Source organism: Trachurus japonicus, chromosome 13 (genome assembly GCF_045865225.1).
Source record: "Trachurus japonicus isolate A0001 chromosome 13, Traja_1.0".
Classification (NCBI taxonomy): Eukaryota; Metazoa; Chordata; class Actinopteri; order Carangiformes; family Carangidae; genus Trachurus; species Trachurus japonicus.
In genome coordinates, this window is record NC_140919.1 from 2,418,921 (window position 1) to 2,435,999 (window position 17,079).

At 43.8% G+C, this 17,079-nt stretch overlaps 1 protein-coding gene across 1 annotated transcript; it reads left to right on the plus strand.

The window, feature by feature from the left end:
- Window positions 1-11,045: 11,045 nt before the first annotated feature.
- Window positions 11,046-12,408, plus strand: LOC146975248 (uncharacterized). The gene has a single exon (XM_085794731.1). It carries the CDS (start codon window positions 11,046-11,048, stop codon window positions 11,973-11,975), a length of 930 nt encoding a protein of 309 aa, XP_085650857.1. The 3' UTR covers window positions 11,976-12,408.
- The last annotated feature ends 4,671 nt before the right edge of the window (window positions 12,409-17,079 follow it).

Here is a 17,079-nt window from a genome sequence, read left to right on the forward strand (position 1 = left end):
ACCTCTCCACCTTCACTAATGCTGCTTCCTGGTTTGGAGCCAGAGCCAAGCTGCTGCTCTGAATAACCCCCAATACCCCCCAATACCCCCTCCTCCTGCCCCCCCTCTGCCCCCCCTGCAACATAACCTTGCAGCGCTGCACACACTCAGCTGGTCGGTGTCGTCTGCTTTGTCCTTTAAAGTTCCTCCAGACTCTGAGGAGACTCATCTCACAGAGACAACCAGACAGGAAGTCCTGGTCCTGTTACTTCCTGGTTCAGAGCGACGGAGCCAAAGACGGTTTATAAACCAAACCCCCCATGACGAGTCAGCTTCCTGTATGATGTCACTAGGCTTCTGCACGGCCACGCCCCTTTAGGGAGACCAGAGGCAGCATAGAGTGTATTGACTCCAATGGGACAATTTAATGTGAACACAAATTTTGGTCGAGTCTTTCTCCCCACAGTCACTGAAGAAAATTTTGGACTCATTTTTCACAAGCCACATCTCTTCTGAACAGTTTGACACCAAAATGGCAATTTTCAGACGGACACATCAGGAGAAAATCCACTTTGTTCAAGACCTGTCTCTGTCTCTACGACACACTCTCGCCAGATTTGGCACAGATCTCCTAGGCAACGTCAAGGGACCAGGACCAGAGACCAGTGGTGTGTCTCAAAACACGCACTTCTCTTAGTGCACTTCTTTACAGTACTTACTTGTGCAGTGTGCACAAATTTCAACAGGGTAGTACCGTCTCAAATCAAACTCTGCCGCTGCGCACTGACTGGAAATGACTCGACAGCTTCTTCTTCTATTTTTTTAATTCTGATTGCGACCGGCCGTTGGAGCTCTATCGCCGAAACTTGACGGCACTTTTTGCCGATAAAAACGAGCTATTAAGTTGTGTTTTATTGTGTTATTGTTGTTGTGTTGTTTTGAGTGGTTTTTTAAAGACCTTTACGAAGGTGTCAGCTCCGTCGCTGCTCAAATCAACCCAAATCAGCGCCATTTTATGTCACTAAGATGGTGGCCATTGAAAAAAGTGTCCAACAATCCACACTCAATTTTCTGGCTGTTTGAACTCAGTGTGAATGCACAAAATATCAAGTGTAAGTGCAGAAGTGTGCGATTTGGGACACACCACAGCAGACGGGTCAGAGCTGTTAGCACCGTTAGCATCCTTCTGCTCATGTTGTTGGTTACTGAAGTAATAAGTTTGATTTTTGATGTTTGTCTTCCATGAGAAAAAGTCTTTATAGTAACACGTTATAATCATAGACTGTAAAAAGAATGGACGTAGCGTCCGTGACGTCACCCATTGGTTTTGGGGAGTCGTTTTTGTGACTCAAATATGGCGGCCTGAACAGCGCCATGTTGGATTGGCCGGCCGAGAACCCGCCCACTGGCCTCGAAGCAGCTGTTCACGGAGCTGCTCGGACCTGTCACTCAACGTTTCCGCGCCCTGATTGGCCAGAATTTTAACCTAATAACAGTAAAACTATAGAGTTAAAAAAAAATTCACCCCCCTCAGAGTGTGTGCGGGGGTAGAAACTATCGATTGAGACGAAAAAACGTTCTGACACCAGGCTTTTAACATGTTTATTGAGGATGTAAAGTCGGCGATTTTAACATGGGGGTCTATGGGGAATGCTCCCTTCTGACACCAGCCCCCAGAGGAATCCGAGGGGATTGCAGTTTTTTGAACGCGGAAGTGAGCTTCACTTCTCAGACCGACAACTGCCCCCTTGGTTATAATAAGTGCACACTATTAAGCATTAAATACTGAATTTATCATTTATAATGAATGAATAGGCTACTCATTAGTATGTAGTTTATAAACACAGTTAAAAATGTTTTACTCATCATTGATAAGCACTAACTGTGTTTATGAACTACATACTAATGAGTATTCCTGTGTTATAAATAATGAATTCAGTATTTAAAGCTATAGTGCGTAACTTCTACGTGTCTGTAAATATCCGTTCCACCCAAGCCACTACAAGTGGAGATGATACAATGCGGTATTTTTCAGTATTTGTTCTTTTTGTATTTGGTGACTGTTACGGCCGGAAGGGGTTCGGCCTTGTGTGTGTCTGTGTCTTTCTCTCCCTCTCCTTGTTCCCCCACAGCTCCACCCAGGTCCCAATCAGCGAAACGAGGCTCACCTGGTCCACTGAGCTAAATACCCTGCAGCTGACACTGGAAAGCGGGGGCAGTGCTGGGGACTGCTAGGCTTGCCTGCCTCCCATCATGGCTTTTGTTTGTTTTAGTTTGTTCTAATTTGTTTGTATCACTTTTATGTTTTGTATTAAATCTCCTTTTAGTTAATTTAGTGCCTTTGTGTTGTGTTTGGGTCATTGTTGGGTCCATTGTTATGCTCCTCCGGGCCAACGAAGTTTTGGGGCGTAACAATTGGGGGCTCGTCCGGGATCTGAACAACTATGAGGTGAAGTAAAGGTTTGTGGCTGTAGTCTTCTCTCTCTAATCTTCTTTTCAAGATGGTTTGTGATTTTATTGCCTGCCTGTGTTTACTTGAGAGCTCTCTGTAAGGTAGTCGTCGGGCAGAGAGAGACTCTTGCCACTTTGTTATTTTGCCTTTCTTATTTTTGGTGGTGAAACCTGGGTGTGGGTACGATTTCTGTGTGGCAGTGGGCCTTGCCTGGGTCCATTGTTCACTTGCAGAGTTCAATGTTTAAAGAAGCCTCCCGGGAAGCCACTGAAGACTAGACAGTTAACCATATCACAGGGTGCCTCTCCACAATGTCACTCTTCAGCAGAGTTCCACAGCAGCGTAATCACAATCTCTTGTGGGTTGACTCTACCTCTAGTTTCGTCTGGATTCTGTGTTAACTAGTAAGAGTAACTTTTGGTATGTGACTTTTTGTGGTACCTGCACAGTACATTCGTTGGGTCGTTCGGTTGCAGCTTAGGTGTAAGTTGGCAACATTTTGTGTAGCAGTGGCTACTGTGTGACCTCTTTTGTGTTGTGCTGTTGCAGTCCACTTTCGGTTGAGTCACTTGTGTGTTACTGGTTGCTTAGTTGTGGCTTCGTTTGGGCCTTGTGTGCGTCTCTCCATAGATCAGTGGATCTTTGTGTGATGGAGTTGACTAAGGTCCGTGTCTGTTGGTTAATGGCAGACTGCTTGGAGGCCATTTTGTGTCGTTGCATTGGCAGGTCACTTTGTTTGTTCGGGTCTTTGTGTGTCGCTAGATAGCAACTACTTTGTGTGGCCGATTAGTTTGTGGCTGCACTCGATTTTGTTTGGTCACCTGCAGTATCGTGTAAGTAATTAACCTTCATTTTGTAGTTTCCCTCATGTTGGTAGCCATTTTGGTATCTGGTGGGAGTGGCATCCACTTAGATGGCTACTGTTGGCTGCTCACTCTCTTAAATCGAGTGGCAGTGTGTTGGTGGGCCTTCTTTTGTATTTTGATCTTGTTGGATCCACTTTGACCCTTTTCGTTTTTGTCCCGACAGCAGTCCCAGGATGTGCTTATTGTTGTCCCGGACGAGCCCCCAATTGTTACGCCCCAAAACTTTGTTGGCCTGGAGGAGCATAACAATGGACCCAACAATGACCCAAACACAACACAAAGGCACAAAATTAACTAAAAGGAGATTTAATACGAAACATAAAAGTGATACAAACAAATTAGAACAAACTAAAACAAACAAAAGCCATGATGGGAGGCAGGCAAGCCTAGCAGTCCCCAGCACTGCCCCCCCCTTCCAGTGTCAGCTGCAGGGTATTTAGCTCAGTGGACCAGGTGAGCCTCGTTTCGCTGATTGGGACCTGGGTGGAGCTGTGGGGGAACAAGGAGAGGGAGAGAAAGACACAGACACACACAAGGCCGAACCCCTTCCGGCTTTAACAGTGACGTTGGCGACATTCCCGTGCTGGCGCACAGGAAATAATGGTGCGTTCCAGGCAACCCGTAACACGTGTTTTTCTGACCTGTGAAGTCGTACCAGTTAGATCTGCTTAATTGTGTGTACTTATTATAAAGTGTTACTATAAAGACTTTTTCTTGCGGAAGACAAACATCAAAAATCAAACTTATTGCTTCAGTAACCAACAACATGACAGAAGGATGCTAACGGTGCTAACAGCTGCCGTCTTTATGTGTATTTACACAACTACTCTCTATTAGTCTCACACAGTTAAAAATTGTTTACAGATATCTACAGATAAACGAAAAGAAGGTTTAAAAGAAACGTGGTATCCAACCGTGGGATTTGTGTAGATTCTGTGAAGAGGAAAAAGAGTCAGATCTTCATTTATCTCGGTTCTGCAGGAAGTTGCACTGTTTTGGAATCAAGTAGGAAAATGGATTTCGGTTCAAGGTTTAATTAAAAAAAAATGTTTTTTAGCATCTTTCAGAGCTGAATCAGATGAATGAGTGGAGGAGTTGATGCTGCTCATGTTCTCCACAAGATGAATCCTCATGAGTCTGGTGAACTTTTCACTTTTCCACCAAGGAGGAGCTGTTTTTTCATGGACTCCAGGAAATACGAAAGAAGCTACATGAACACAGCTCAGTCCAGGTTTCATTTATGACATGTACTGTAGACGTGTGAGTGTAATCACACACACACACACACACATCTGGATGGTGCACTACTGCTGGTTGAGCTGCTGTTATAATGTGCTCCTATTAAACCTAATGAGAATCCTAAAGAAGCTGTAAAACAGTGGCTGCCCTCCAACAATATTGTTTTTAAGTTAAATGAACAGATTAAATTTGACCGTCCTGAGCCTCAGAGACGACCAACATTCATGAAGAGAAGACGAAGAAGAGACAAGCCTCTGTCCGTCCAATCACACTTCACATCTCCTGTGAACGTTTGCTCTGTAGATCAATGTGCTGTTTGCTCTGAGCTCCTCTGGTGGCAGAAGGAAACGCCCCTCCTCAGTGTTTACACTCACACCGACACCCTCCTTCACCCCCCACCCCCACCCGGCTCCCCAACGCCAATAATGAACATCGGCACACGGCAAACAGAAACACTTGATCAATACGGCACATTGTATCTGACTACACTATTCCAGTCTGTGATATGATGGACTGAGTGAGTGTATGTACAGCTGCAGCCGGGGCGGGTGGAGCTAAGGCAGCACACACACACAGGGAGCTAATGTACATCTACAATACACACACAGTATTGAGACGATGAGACTTTAAATGAACCGTTAGGACTTCCTGTGACGTTATGATGTCACAACAAACACAACTGGACCCACCATCCATCCAACAACGTCTCTCACCCTATTCACACCTTGCATTAATATTCGTCTCCCATTGAGATCCGATCACATATTTGAGCAGATAAATTTAAAAAAAGGAAAAAGAAAATAAATAGTAGAAGTATTATTGTCATTGTAATCTATCTGATTGTAATCTGATTACTGAAAACACATGTTGATGCCAGGTGGAAAACAAGGTGCCAGGAAAATGGAAACCACTGCACAGCTCTATTTATATATTGTGTAACTCAAGTTTGGTCTTTATTTTGTTCTAATTTATTTTTATATATATTTATTTCAGACTCAAGGTCCGTAGGCAGGAAGAACAGCACAGCAACAGACACACAAAACACACAATAAAAGAGAATAAAAGCTTAAAAAAAACAACTAGTTGTTGTCGTATTCTTTTATTTACTTTATTTTTTTCCTTATTCCTTACACAATAAACTAACTAACCGGCAACTGTTGTTGTGAATTATTACTAATTGATTAGTTTGTTGTTAAAAGGAACAAATGCACAAAGATAAACCTCGACTCAGTGTTGTTCTGTATTGCCCTTGTACTGTAGGAACCTCCAGGTGTGCACATGTGTGTGTGTACGTGTTGACCACATGTATGTGTAACATGTAGATTTCATCACGTGTGTGTGTTCATACATGCAAATGAGCAGATTGTGTTTTCAAATCTATGCATAGGCCTTTATACTCTGCATGCTTTCACAATGAAAGCTGCCAGATACCAGTCAGTAATATCTGTAGTTTGTGTGAGTCTACACACACACACACACACACATATATATATATGAGTGTATGGATATCAAGCTGAGCCCCTGATTTCCTTCCACTCTGACACATGATTTCCCTGGGAAGCCGGCGATGCCACACGAGAACAAAAGGCGACCTGTACGCAGCCGAGCGCCTATCTGCAGCGCACGCCGCTGTTAATCAAAGACAATTAAAACGGGCCCTGCCAGCAAAGGCAGCCCATAATGATTTATGAATAAATTACAGGGCTGATTTGTATGCCATAGATCATATTTGTTGGGCACGCTCCCCCATGTGGAGCCGGATCGGGGTTTTCTCCAAATGACTATGTGGAGAGATAAGGCGGCTACAGTATCTACTACTGGAAGGTTCAACCTGTCGGTGTTATCTAAGAGAAATGAAGAGCTCACTGAATCCGCTGCAAACTTCTGATACATAGACTAAGATTCAACAGCTCTTTACTGTACTTTACTTCCACTGCTTTCAACCAGGTCTCTCTGTCTTCATCAGCGTGATCTTTGGTTTTCAGGTCTCAGGTCTCAGGTGTGTTGGAGAAGGACACGTCATCCGCCTCTAAAGTTTTCTAATTAAAAAACAGAGCAGATTTCAGAATAAAACACTCAGAGAAACCAAATCCTGCAAAGTTGTTGTTGGATGGATGGTGTTGTCCAGGTGGTGAGGGGGCGGGGCTTAGTTGTGACATCACAAAGTGACAGGAAGTCCTGACGGCTGGTTTTAAGGCTCAGTTTCTGAATACAGGCTGTGTGCATTTCTCTGTGGACTGAGGCTTTGATACTTTCACAGTATTAAAGGGATAGTTCACCCAAAATTCAAATTTCACTCCTTATCTCCTCCCCCTCATGTGGACTAAGGGCTGGGAGAAGTTTCAGAGTCCTCCGTGGCTTCTCTGAGTTACAGGGGGTCTCGGCGTAGCAGTGCATGTCCATATAACGGTTGCAAATGGATACCAACTGTCTTCGTAACAAAAAGACACACCAAAAAACATCCAAATACCTCCATGCTGCTCGTATGTAATGTCCGTCTTGTATTGAAGCCCCAACTTGAGAAATTGTCCCGAAATTGTTTTGTAGCGGAAGCTCCTCTTCCTGGTTCGTCAAATTTGGACGAACCGGGAAGAGGAGCTTCCGCTACAAAACAAGTTGAAACATAGACTTATTTAATTTTTTTTTATAATCACACTACACATGGACATCTACCTTTATACCATATGGATCTTTAACACAAACCCTCCTCCTCCCTGTGTCTTGTCCTCCTTCTCCAGCTTGAGGAGCCTCCCACAGTATCAGAGAGTCGGTAATTGCAGTCAGTGTGTGTGAGATGGAACTTGACCCTGGATGCAGCAGCAGTCAGAGCAACACCATTACAAATGGTGATCAGATAAGCAGAGATGGAGGACAAGGGAACAGGGAAATTTTGAGGAGTGGGTCAGATCTAGTGTGTGTGTGTGTGTGTGTGTGTGTGTGTGTGTGGAGGGAGCAGCTGATGAGCATCATTAATCTGTGGCCCTGGCACCAATCATCAGTCATACGTGGTGTTTGCTGGTCAGTCGGAGCTCGACTCGCTGGAATCCAAAGAGCTGGGAGACGAATGAACGAGGAGGAAACACGAGCAAACAGAAAACTTATAACCGCAGCCAGATTGTTTCCTATTAACGAGATGAGAATGTGTCGTTAATTCACATCCTCCCAAATTCACCGATACACATCAGTAGAAATGTTCAGACAACACATTTGTTTTCTACCAAAATGTCCAATCTTGCAGCACAAAATCCAATTATACCAGTACAACTTTAATAAACTTTTTTTTTTTACATTATTTATATGGTTTAAACTCTTTCAGCTTTTTGGTTTAAGTTATAGGCAAAGACGTCAAACAGTTTGGAAATGTCACAAAAGAAAGAAAAAAAGAAAAAAAGAACTGCCATCTGTACAATTTTTGCTTTTCTTTAAATAGGGGCAGAAATAAAAAAAAAAAAAAAAAAGGAAATCCACCAGTTTACCAAGACAAATGCAGGAGCAGAGTGGCGAGCGAGCCGTTAATGTGCTAACAGAAGGCACTAACCAGTTGTTTCATGAGCGACGTGTCTGTGCAGCTGCGACGGACGGCCGGGCGAGCTCGAGAAGATGAAGCTTTATGGTCAGATTTGAGTGCCTCATTGTCTATACATGCGTTTTATTGGTGTGACTAAATGCTGCAGATGCTCCATCTCACACACAGCGATGCAGTAAAAGCCAAATTAATGGCCGTTATCATTCACAAACATTTGGGAGCTCCCCGCAAAACAGATGGAAGGAGGAACGTTCTCAAAGACTAAAAACTCTGTCGTCTTGATGGAACTCGGAGTTTCTCTCAGTTTTACTTCTAGATGTGATGATTTTATTGTCTATAACAAAGTTAAATCATGAAGTTAAACAGATGCATTTCTCTCTTTTCCTTTGTGACTCATCGGGGTTGCAAAGGGCCGGAAAAGTTCTGGTACATTTCAATGGGAAGTTAACATGCAGGGAATTTTGGACATACAGTATTCCAAATTGGAAACTTTCCATAAAAATGTATGGGAATTAACAAGAAACAAGACATTTCAGGCGATTTAAACAAATGTATCATCATCCAAACATAAATATAAACGGTTTGTTTTGTCATCAGAACAGACATGCATGCAAAATAAAACTATTTAAAACATGACACTTTCATTGAACAACAAAAACATGAATGAAGGAATTAAAAAGTTAAATCTGGTTGTTTTAGCCAAGGTTATGCTACAGTATATATTCACCAACTTCTATATTTAAGTTGCCTGTTCACGGCCAAACTTCAATTTAGTACATTTCCAGTTTATTCCTAATTGCCATGGAAAGTTTCCAACTTTGAAAATTCCCAGAAGTTTGCACGCCTAGATTAACTGTGGGTGGAATTATAGACTTTGGTCACAGTTTACTGTGGCTGCTTTATAATTAGTGAGACGCTGTTTGTTTTAGACACTACTATGATCTGAAGATGTTATAACTGTGAATTATCAACTTTTTCAGATGAATCGAAGACATTGTGTCATTAAAAGCGGACAGGTTAGTTTAAAATAACAGAAGAGGGAAGAGCGCTCACACTCAAAAGAAAAGAAAAGAAAAAAAGAAGTCTGGAGGTGCTCGGCTAACAAACTATTTTAAAAAAAACAAGAAGCCAGCAACACTCGGTGTCCTTGATATCTTTAATGCCTCACTGGTACAGGCAACGGTCAGTCTTTGTCAGTCAGGAAAAGTGTCAGAAAGATACAAATTACAGTTTTTCTTCATCAAGACTTTCACAATAAAACCAGAACAATAACAGGAAGTAGAACATGTCAGCATGTACAGGTTTTACTAATATCTAATATCTGACACCACTTGGCCATGATGCAGCCAGTAGTTTTCATAATAAAAATAATAGTAATAATACTAATATTGTCATGATATGATTGTTGCGGCGGAGGAACTTAAAGCTTGTCTTTTGTGACGCGTCCAAAGAAATCCAAAGGGTTCATGATCAGTTCAAAGTGTTTAATGTGACGAAAATCCCCAAAAATCAAAAAGAGCCAACAAACAGTTATAGCAAAATAGAAAAATAACAGAAAAAATAGGATGTTGATCATAACGGTCAGGTGAATATCAGAGCTAATAAGTTACATTATGTACGAAGTGACGTCATCAATGCAATGACGTAAGCTCTACGTAAAGAAACAATGTAAAACATCTTCAGCTCCTACAATGATAATGAGCAGTTTCCTCTGAGTACCAGGTGTTTACGGCCGTCAACCCTGAATCCTACTGGCTACTCTGCACCAAACATGAGCAGTAATTAATAAAATCTCCTGTTTGAAACAGTTTCCATCACACACACACACACACACACACACACATACACACACACACACACACACACACACACACACACACACACACACACAGCATCAGTCCTGCAGATATCAGAGGACGTCTCCGTTGTTTAGTAAATCACAAAGGCTCCAGTGGTAAATATCAGGGAGTTACTCTAATAAATGTTGACATTTAGTACAAGCAGCAGGACTCGGCCCACTCTCAGTGTATTTATCAGAAAACAAGCTCACCTGGCCCATTTCAGCAAATAATAATAATAAAAAAAGAGCCAATTTTCTTTCCATTTGCAAATTGTTATGTCCAGATTGTGATATGCCGCAGGAGTTACATACTCAGCCTTCAACATACATCCACACCGGGCCGATACAATTAGGAGGAGATGGGTAACGTTTTAGGGCCTTTAACCGTGACTAAACGTAGGCAAACAGCGCTCTGCTTTCCCTCCCCGATTCCACCTGCACGAGCCGAGCTGCATTTAAAGAATCAATTAAGGTGGAGATGGAGAACATTGCGGCTGACCTTTCAGAGAGGGAAATTAAAAGAGCACCTCTGGCTTGTGGGGAAAAATGAGGGGTGGGTGGATAAGAGGGTTCTTTCTGGCTGCCTCTGCCTTTTAAATACACTTACAGTCAGTCTTTTGTGGGAATTTGTTTTGTGGGAAATGAATGAGCGGGCCATATGGGTGACATTTACAGAGCTGGTCATGCAAAGGCCGGTCACGGTTTAGTCGCTTTACTGTACTGGATGGAAAATTAACTGAAGCCTGCAGCATTAATATGGGTCAGTCCTGAAGTGTACTTCACCAGACTAATGTCTGAGGGGCCGCGCCGTCAATATGAAGCACAGTTTGGGTGACAATTATCTCACCAGGGTAAAGAAGGGAGATGGAGAGCAGTAGAATGACTGCGTGACTTACGGTGAGCGTGTTGCGTCATTTCCTGCCTGTACCTGCTGCACTGTTGCTGTGTTGTGTTAGACTTTCTCAATCCTCCGTCTAGTGTTCTGCTAATTTAATCACTTTAAGCACCAGTGTGCACCACGTTTTGCTACATTAACACAACTTTCTGTCACTTAAGTCCTTAACAGGACTCTCTTTGTATTTCTCCATTCAACTTGTTGTATTTGCCACAGGTCCGCTAGTTAGTTAGCTTAACATACTAGCTATGGCTTCCCCTCCCTCCTCTGTCTCCTTCTCCTGCTCTGAGTGTCAGATGTTTAGCTACTCCTCTGCCTCCTTTAGTGGTAATGGTATGTGTAATAAGTGTAGCTTGTTTGTAGCTCTGGAGGCGAGGCTCAGCGAGTTAGAGTCCCGGCTCCGCACCATGGAGGCTAGTCCAGCTATAGTAGCTTCACAGTCCAGCTTAGCCGGTGCGGAGCCACCTAGCCTAGCCGCCGCTAGCAGTTCCCTCCCAGCCCCCGAGCAGCCGGGAACTAGTCAGTCCGGCTGGGTGACAACAAACCGAGGGAAACATAGACGCAATAAGCCCGTGTTGGCCCACCAACCCCTTCACGTCTCCAACAGCTTTTCCCCACTCAGCGACACACCCGCTGAGAACGTAACTCAACATGTCGACTCTGTTGCTCACAGCCCCGCTGTGAAGTCGGCATTAGTCATTGGCAGCTCCATTTTACGGTACGTGAAGGTAGAGAAACCAGCGAGCATAAAGTGCATCCCAGGGGCCAGAGCGGGCGACGTTGAGGCTAATCTGAAGCTGCTGGCATGTAAACGTAAGGTTAAATACAGTAAGATTGTAATCCATGTCGGCGGTAATGACACCCGGCTTCGCCAGTCGGAGTTAACTAAGGTTAATATGGCTTCGGTGTGCAACTTTGCAAAGACAATGTCGGACTCCGTAATTTTCTCTGGCCCGCTGCCCAACCTAGTGAGTGACGATATGTTTAGTCGCATGCGTTCATTCCATCGCTGGATGTCTAGGTGGTGCTTAGATAACGACGTGGCTTACATAGATAACTGGACCTCCTTCTGGGGAAAGACTGGTCTGATTGGGAGAGATGGCGTCCATCCTACTCTGGATGGCGCATCCCTCCTATCTAGGAATATAGGGAACTTTATTAGCCGTGCTAATCCCTGACAAGCACCCAGAGTTCAGACCAGCAGGCAGAGCCGCAGTTTAAGACGCCCCTCTGCTGGGTCCCTCTTGTTGTCACCCACCCAGCCTATAGAAACTGTGTCTGCCTCGAGGCTGTCTAAGCCTAAACCCCAATCTAGAGGAGTTGTTTATAGCAACTTAGTTAAAATCAAAACCACTGCTCCAGCAAGCCAAACTAATAGAACTATTAAATGTGGTTTGCTCAACATTCGTTCTCTCCCATCCAAGTCTCTCCTAGTGAATGACTTAATTACAAGTCACCATATTGACATATTAACACTCACTGAGACCTGGTTGCAGCAAGATGAATATGTTAGTTTGAATGAATCTACCCCTCCTAGTTACATTAACTGTCATGTGCCTCGTAACACAGGCCGAGGAGGAGGAGTGGCTGCTATTTATCAGTCAAATCTGATTATCAACCCTACACATAATAGTTCATATAATACATTTGAAAGCCTTACTGTCAGCCTCTCTCACCCAGACTGGAAAGCAGAAAAACCACTCTTACTTGCTGTAGTGTATCGTCCTCCTGCACCTTATTCTGAGTTTCTAGAAGAATTCCCTGACTTTCTGTCAAATTTAGCAATGAGCTCAGACAAAGTCATTATAGTAGGTGACTTTAACATTCATGTGGACGTCGATGATGATTGTCTGGCTACTGCATTCAAGTCACTTTTGGATTCAGTCGGCTTCTCTCAGAGGGTAAACAAACCCACTCACACTTTTAATCATATCCTTGACTTAGTACTTACTTATGGAATAGAAGCTGACCATGTCACAGTTCTTCCTCAGAACCCCGTCTTGTCTGACCATTCTTTAATAACATTTGAATTTACTTTAACAAATTATATCCTACCTGGGAAAAAATCCCGCTACAGTAGATGTCTATCTGACACTGCTGTTTCTAGATTTAAAGAGCTTATTCCAGCAGAGCTTGCTGCCACATCCTGTAACCATATTATGGGCAGTGATGCTGACTTCACCACATTCTGTAACCATACTATGGGCAGTTATGCTGGTTTCACCCCCACACAGGTGGACTATCTTGTGGATAGCACTGCAGCAGCACTCCTTGGAACACTTGATGCTGTAGCTCCCCTCAAAAAGAAAGTTATCAATCAGAAAAGAATAGCTCCCTGGTACAGCCCAAACTTGCGCGCTTTGAAACAGAAGACCAGACAGCTGGAAAGGAAAACACATTCCAGCCAACATGAGGAAGACCGTCAAGCCTGGAAGGATAGTTTATTAATATATAAAAAAGAACTCCGTAATGCTAGAAGCAATTACTATTCATCTCTAATAGAAAAGAATAAGAACAACCCCAGGTTCCTTTTCAACACTGTGGCCAGGCTGACCAAGAACCATAGTGTTGTTGAGCCATCCATCCCTCCAACTCTCAGCAGCAACGACTTCCTAACTTTCTTTACCGAAAAGATAGTTAATATTAGAACAAAAATTGCTAGTAATGGCCCACAGATTACGGTACCCATAGAAGCACCTCCCAGACTTGGTACACACTTGGACAGCTTCTCTCCCATCGACCTATCAGACTTAACTTCTGCAATTACTTCTTCCAAGTCAGCCACATGTCTGCTGGATCCAGTTCCGACAAGACTACTTAAGGATGTCTTCCCCTTAATTAACATTTCTTTTCTGAACCAAATCAATCTTTCCTTAGCCACAGGCTACGTGCCACAGGCCTTCAAGGTGGCTGTCATTAACCCTTTACTTAAAAAAACCTTCTCTTGACCCAGATGTCCTTGCCAACTATCGGCCTATATCCAACCTTCCTTACATCTCTAAGATCCTTGAGAAGATTGTCCTGGAGCAGCTACATGAACATCTGCACAGCAACGAGCTCTTTGAAGCTTTCCAATCTGGATTCAGAGAACACCATAGCACTGAAACAGCACTTGTCAAAGTCTCTAATGATCTTCTTATAGCTTCAGACAGAGGTCTCGTCTCTGTTCTTGTACTTTTGGACCTCAGTGCTGCATTCGACACCATCGACCACAGCATCCTGCTGCAGAGACTAGATCATGAAATAGGGATTAAAGGAACTGCCCTAAAATGGTTTAAGTCATACTTATCTGACAGGTTTCAATTTGTTAATGTTAATAACGACCACTCAGAGTATAGCAGAGTTACGTATGGTGTACCGCAGGGTTCAGTCTTAGGGCCAATCCTCTTCATTCTTTACATGCTCCCATTAGGTGGCATCATCCGGAAGCACTCAATCAATTTTCACTGTTATGCGGATGATACGCAACTCTACTTGTCCATGGAGCCAGATGACAGAAGCCGCCTCATCAATCTGCAAGACTGTCTGAAAGACATTAGATCCTGGATGTCCTCTAACTTCTTGCTACTGAATTCAGATAAAACTGAGGTCATCGTGTTTGGACCTAAACATCTCAGGGACACGTTCTCCAATCAGATCGCTACTCTAGATGGCATCACCCTGACCCCGAGTACAACCGCGAGGAACCTTGGAGTCATTTTTGACCAGGACCTTTCCTTTAACTCCCACATAAAGCACGTGACTAGGACCGCCTTCTTCCATCTGCGCAGTATCACTAAGATTAGGAATATCCTCTCCCAGAGTGATGCTGAGAAACTAGTACATGCATTTATCACTTCTAGGCTAGACTACTGCAACTCTCTCCTGTCAGGATGTCCGAAAAACTCTCTAAAGAGTCTCCAGCTGGTCCAGAATGCCGCAGCGAGGGTTTTGACAGGAGTTAGGAAGAGAGAGCACATCTCTCCCACCTTAGCTTCTCTACACTGGCTTCCTGTAGGATTTAGAATAGACTTCAAAATCCTTCTGCTGACTTATAAGGCTCTTAATGATAAAGCTCCAACCTATCTGAAAGAACTAATCATTCCTTACTGTCCTACCAGAGCACTCCGCTCCCAGAATGCAGGTCTGTTAGTGACTCCCAGTATCTCTAAAAACAGACTGGGAGGTAGAGCCTTCAGTTACCGGGCTCCTTTACTGTGGAACCAGCTCTCTCCATGGGTCAAAGAGGCAGACACTCTAACTACATTTAAGTCTAGACTTAAGACCTTCCTTTATGACAGGGCTTTTAGTTAGGGCTGGTTCAGGTAGCTCTGAACCACTTTATAGCTACGCTGCTATAGGCTTAGACTGCTGGGGACACATCTGGTTACACAGAGCCCTCTCCTCCTCTTCTCTTCTCTTCTCTCCTCTCCTCTCCTCTCCTCTCCTCTCCTCTCCTCTCCTCTCCTCTCCTCTCCTCTCCTCAGTATATTTTTGAACTGTCATTTTCTGCTGTACTTTGTAGTTTGGCCTTGGTGTCTCGCACTCTCTCTGTGTTTCCTCAGATCCACCGGAGCTCCATCTCTCTGCACCAGCCGCCGCCTGCATCGCCCCCCCCCTCCCTCCCCTTCCCCTGCTGTTAGACCGGCCTCCCCTTCCTTCCCATGGACCAATCTGCCACCCAGCCCTCCCATCGAGCTGGCCAGCTCTCCCTGCCCCCCCCCCCCCCCCCCCCCCCCCCCCCGCCCCCCCCCGCCCCTCCCCCCCCCTCCCCCACCAGAGACTGCCTTCATCAACTCCTGCTAACATTTCCATATTTCGCACATTCTGTGACAAACTGTAAACTGTTTTCTTGTCTGTAACAACATCTATTGCACGTCTGTCCGTCCTGGGTGAGGGATCCCTCCTCTGTTGCTCACCCTGAGGTTTCTCCGACTTTTCCCTGTTAAAAGGGTTTCCATGGAGTTTTTCCTCAGTCGATGTGAGGGTCTAAGGACAGAGGATGTTGTTACGATGCCATGTAAAGCCCTTTGAGACAAACTGTTTGTAAAAACGGGCTATACAAATAAAATTGCCTTGCCTTGCCTTGCCTAGAATGGACTCACACACCGGGGTTGTGTAGCTGGTCGATTATTTTTTGCGATTAATCGAATTAATTGGATATTAAAAAAGCACTTTTCATTTCCATCTCTTTATTCAGAAACAGATCATTATTTCAAATTGACAGCGCAGAAAAGTGCAAATGACAGGCTGCTACTTTAAAGGGACAACAAGGAGTTTCTATTTGGTTATAAAAAAGTCTCATATTAATGTGGATGAATCTACGTTACCACTTGTTAATGGCCCATTTTCGATAAATATATCTTTTTGTCTCTATCGTTATTTTGTTATTATTAGTGGTGGTGGAAATGCTGGGCGAGCCGACCAGCGTTTCTTTACTTTCGGTTTCGTGGCGAGTCATGAGAATAACGCAGCCGAATCGTGTGAAAAGTGTGAAAACACTTCGCTTCTCCAAAACTCCTCGTTGTCCCTTTAACTCTGTCATTATTGGTCAATATCAAGGTTGGAAATGAGCAAATGTTGCTACAGTATAATCTGGCTCCAGATATCTGTTCTTGTCTTACGAGATTCATGTTTTTCGTGCATTGTCCCTGTTTTATATAAATAAATTCCTAATTACTAATGTCATAGGAGATTCAGATTAGAATCGATTATGGATTTCATTGATTTTATCGATTCGCTCCATCCCTATCTAACACATAACCTCATCTGGATGAATGCATTAAATGTTTTTTGGGGGGAATTTAATTTCAAATTTTTCTGCTGATAATTATTCATATTTATTATGTATTGAACAAGCTGAGTGGCTGCAGGAAGTAGTCCGAGCCTTTATCCACTGTGTAGTGTAGTAGATTTAATTATAAATGGATAAATAGTCACCATCATTCACTTCAGAACTTTTTGTAAATGTGTTAAAAGTGAGAAACTGTGGTCTGTGGATGGACTCAGGTCCTTGTCATGCTGAGGCGAGCCGTCGGCTGATCTCAGGTCAGGTGCACACTCTGCAGCTCCTCTGTACTTTAATCAGTCCTGACCGGTGCCTGCTGCTGAGAAACACCCCACCGCCCCGACTCATGTCGCGGTGCAGAATGATGTAACACACACTCAATCTGGTGCAACAACATTTTCTGCAGAGTGCAATAGTGTCACTTTATAGACTCACAGTGCTTCCTACGGTGGCCCAGAGAGTTCAACTCAATGCAACTTCAGGAAAAACACATGGAAAGTCGCAACAAACCCGCT

Bases quoted from the DNA above. Each gene is read 5' to 3' on its own strand.
- LOC146975248 (XM_085794731.1), top strand. From the start codon at position 11,046: ATGGCTTCCCCTCCCTCCTCTGTCTCCTTCTCCTGCTCTGAGTGTCAG.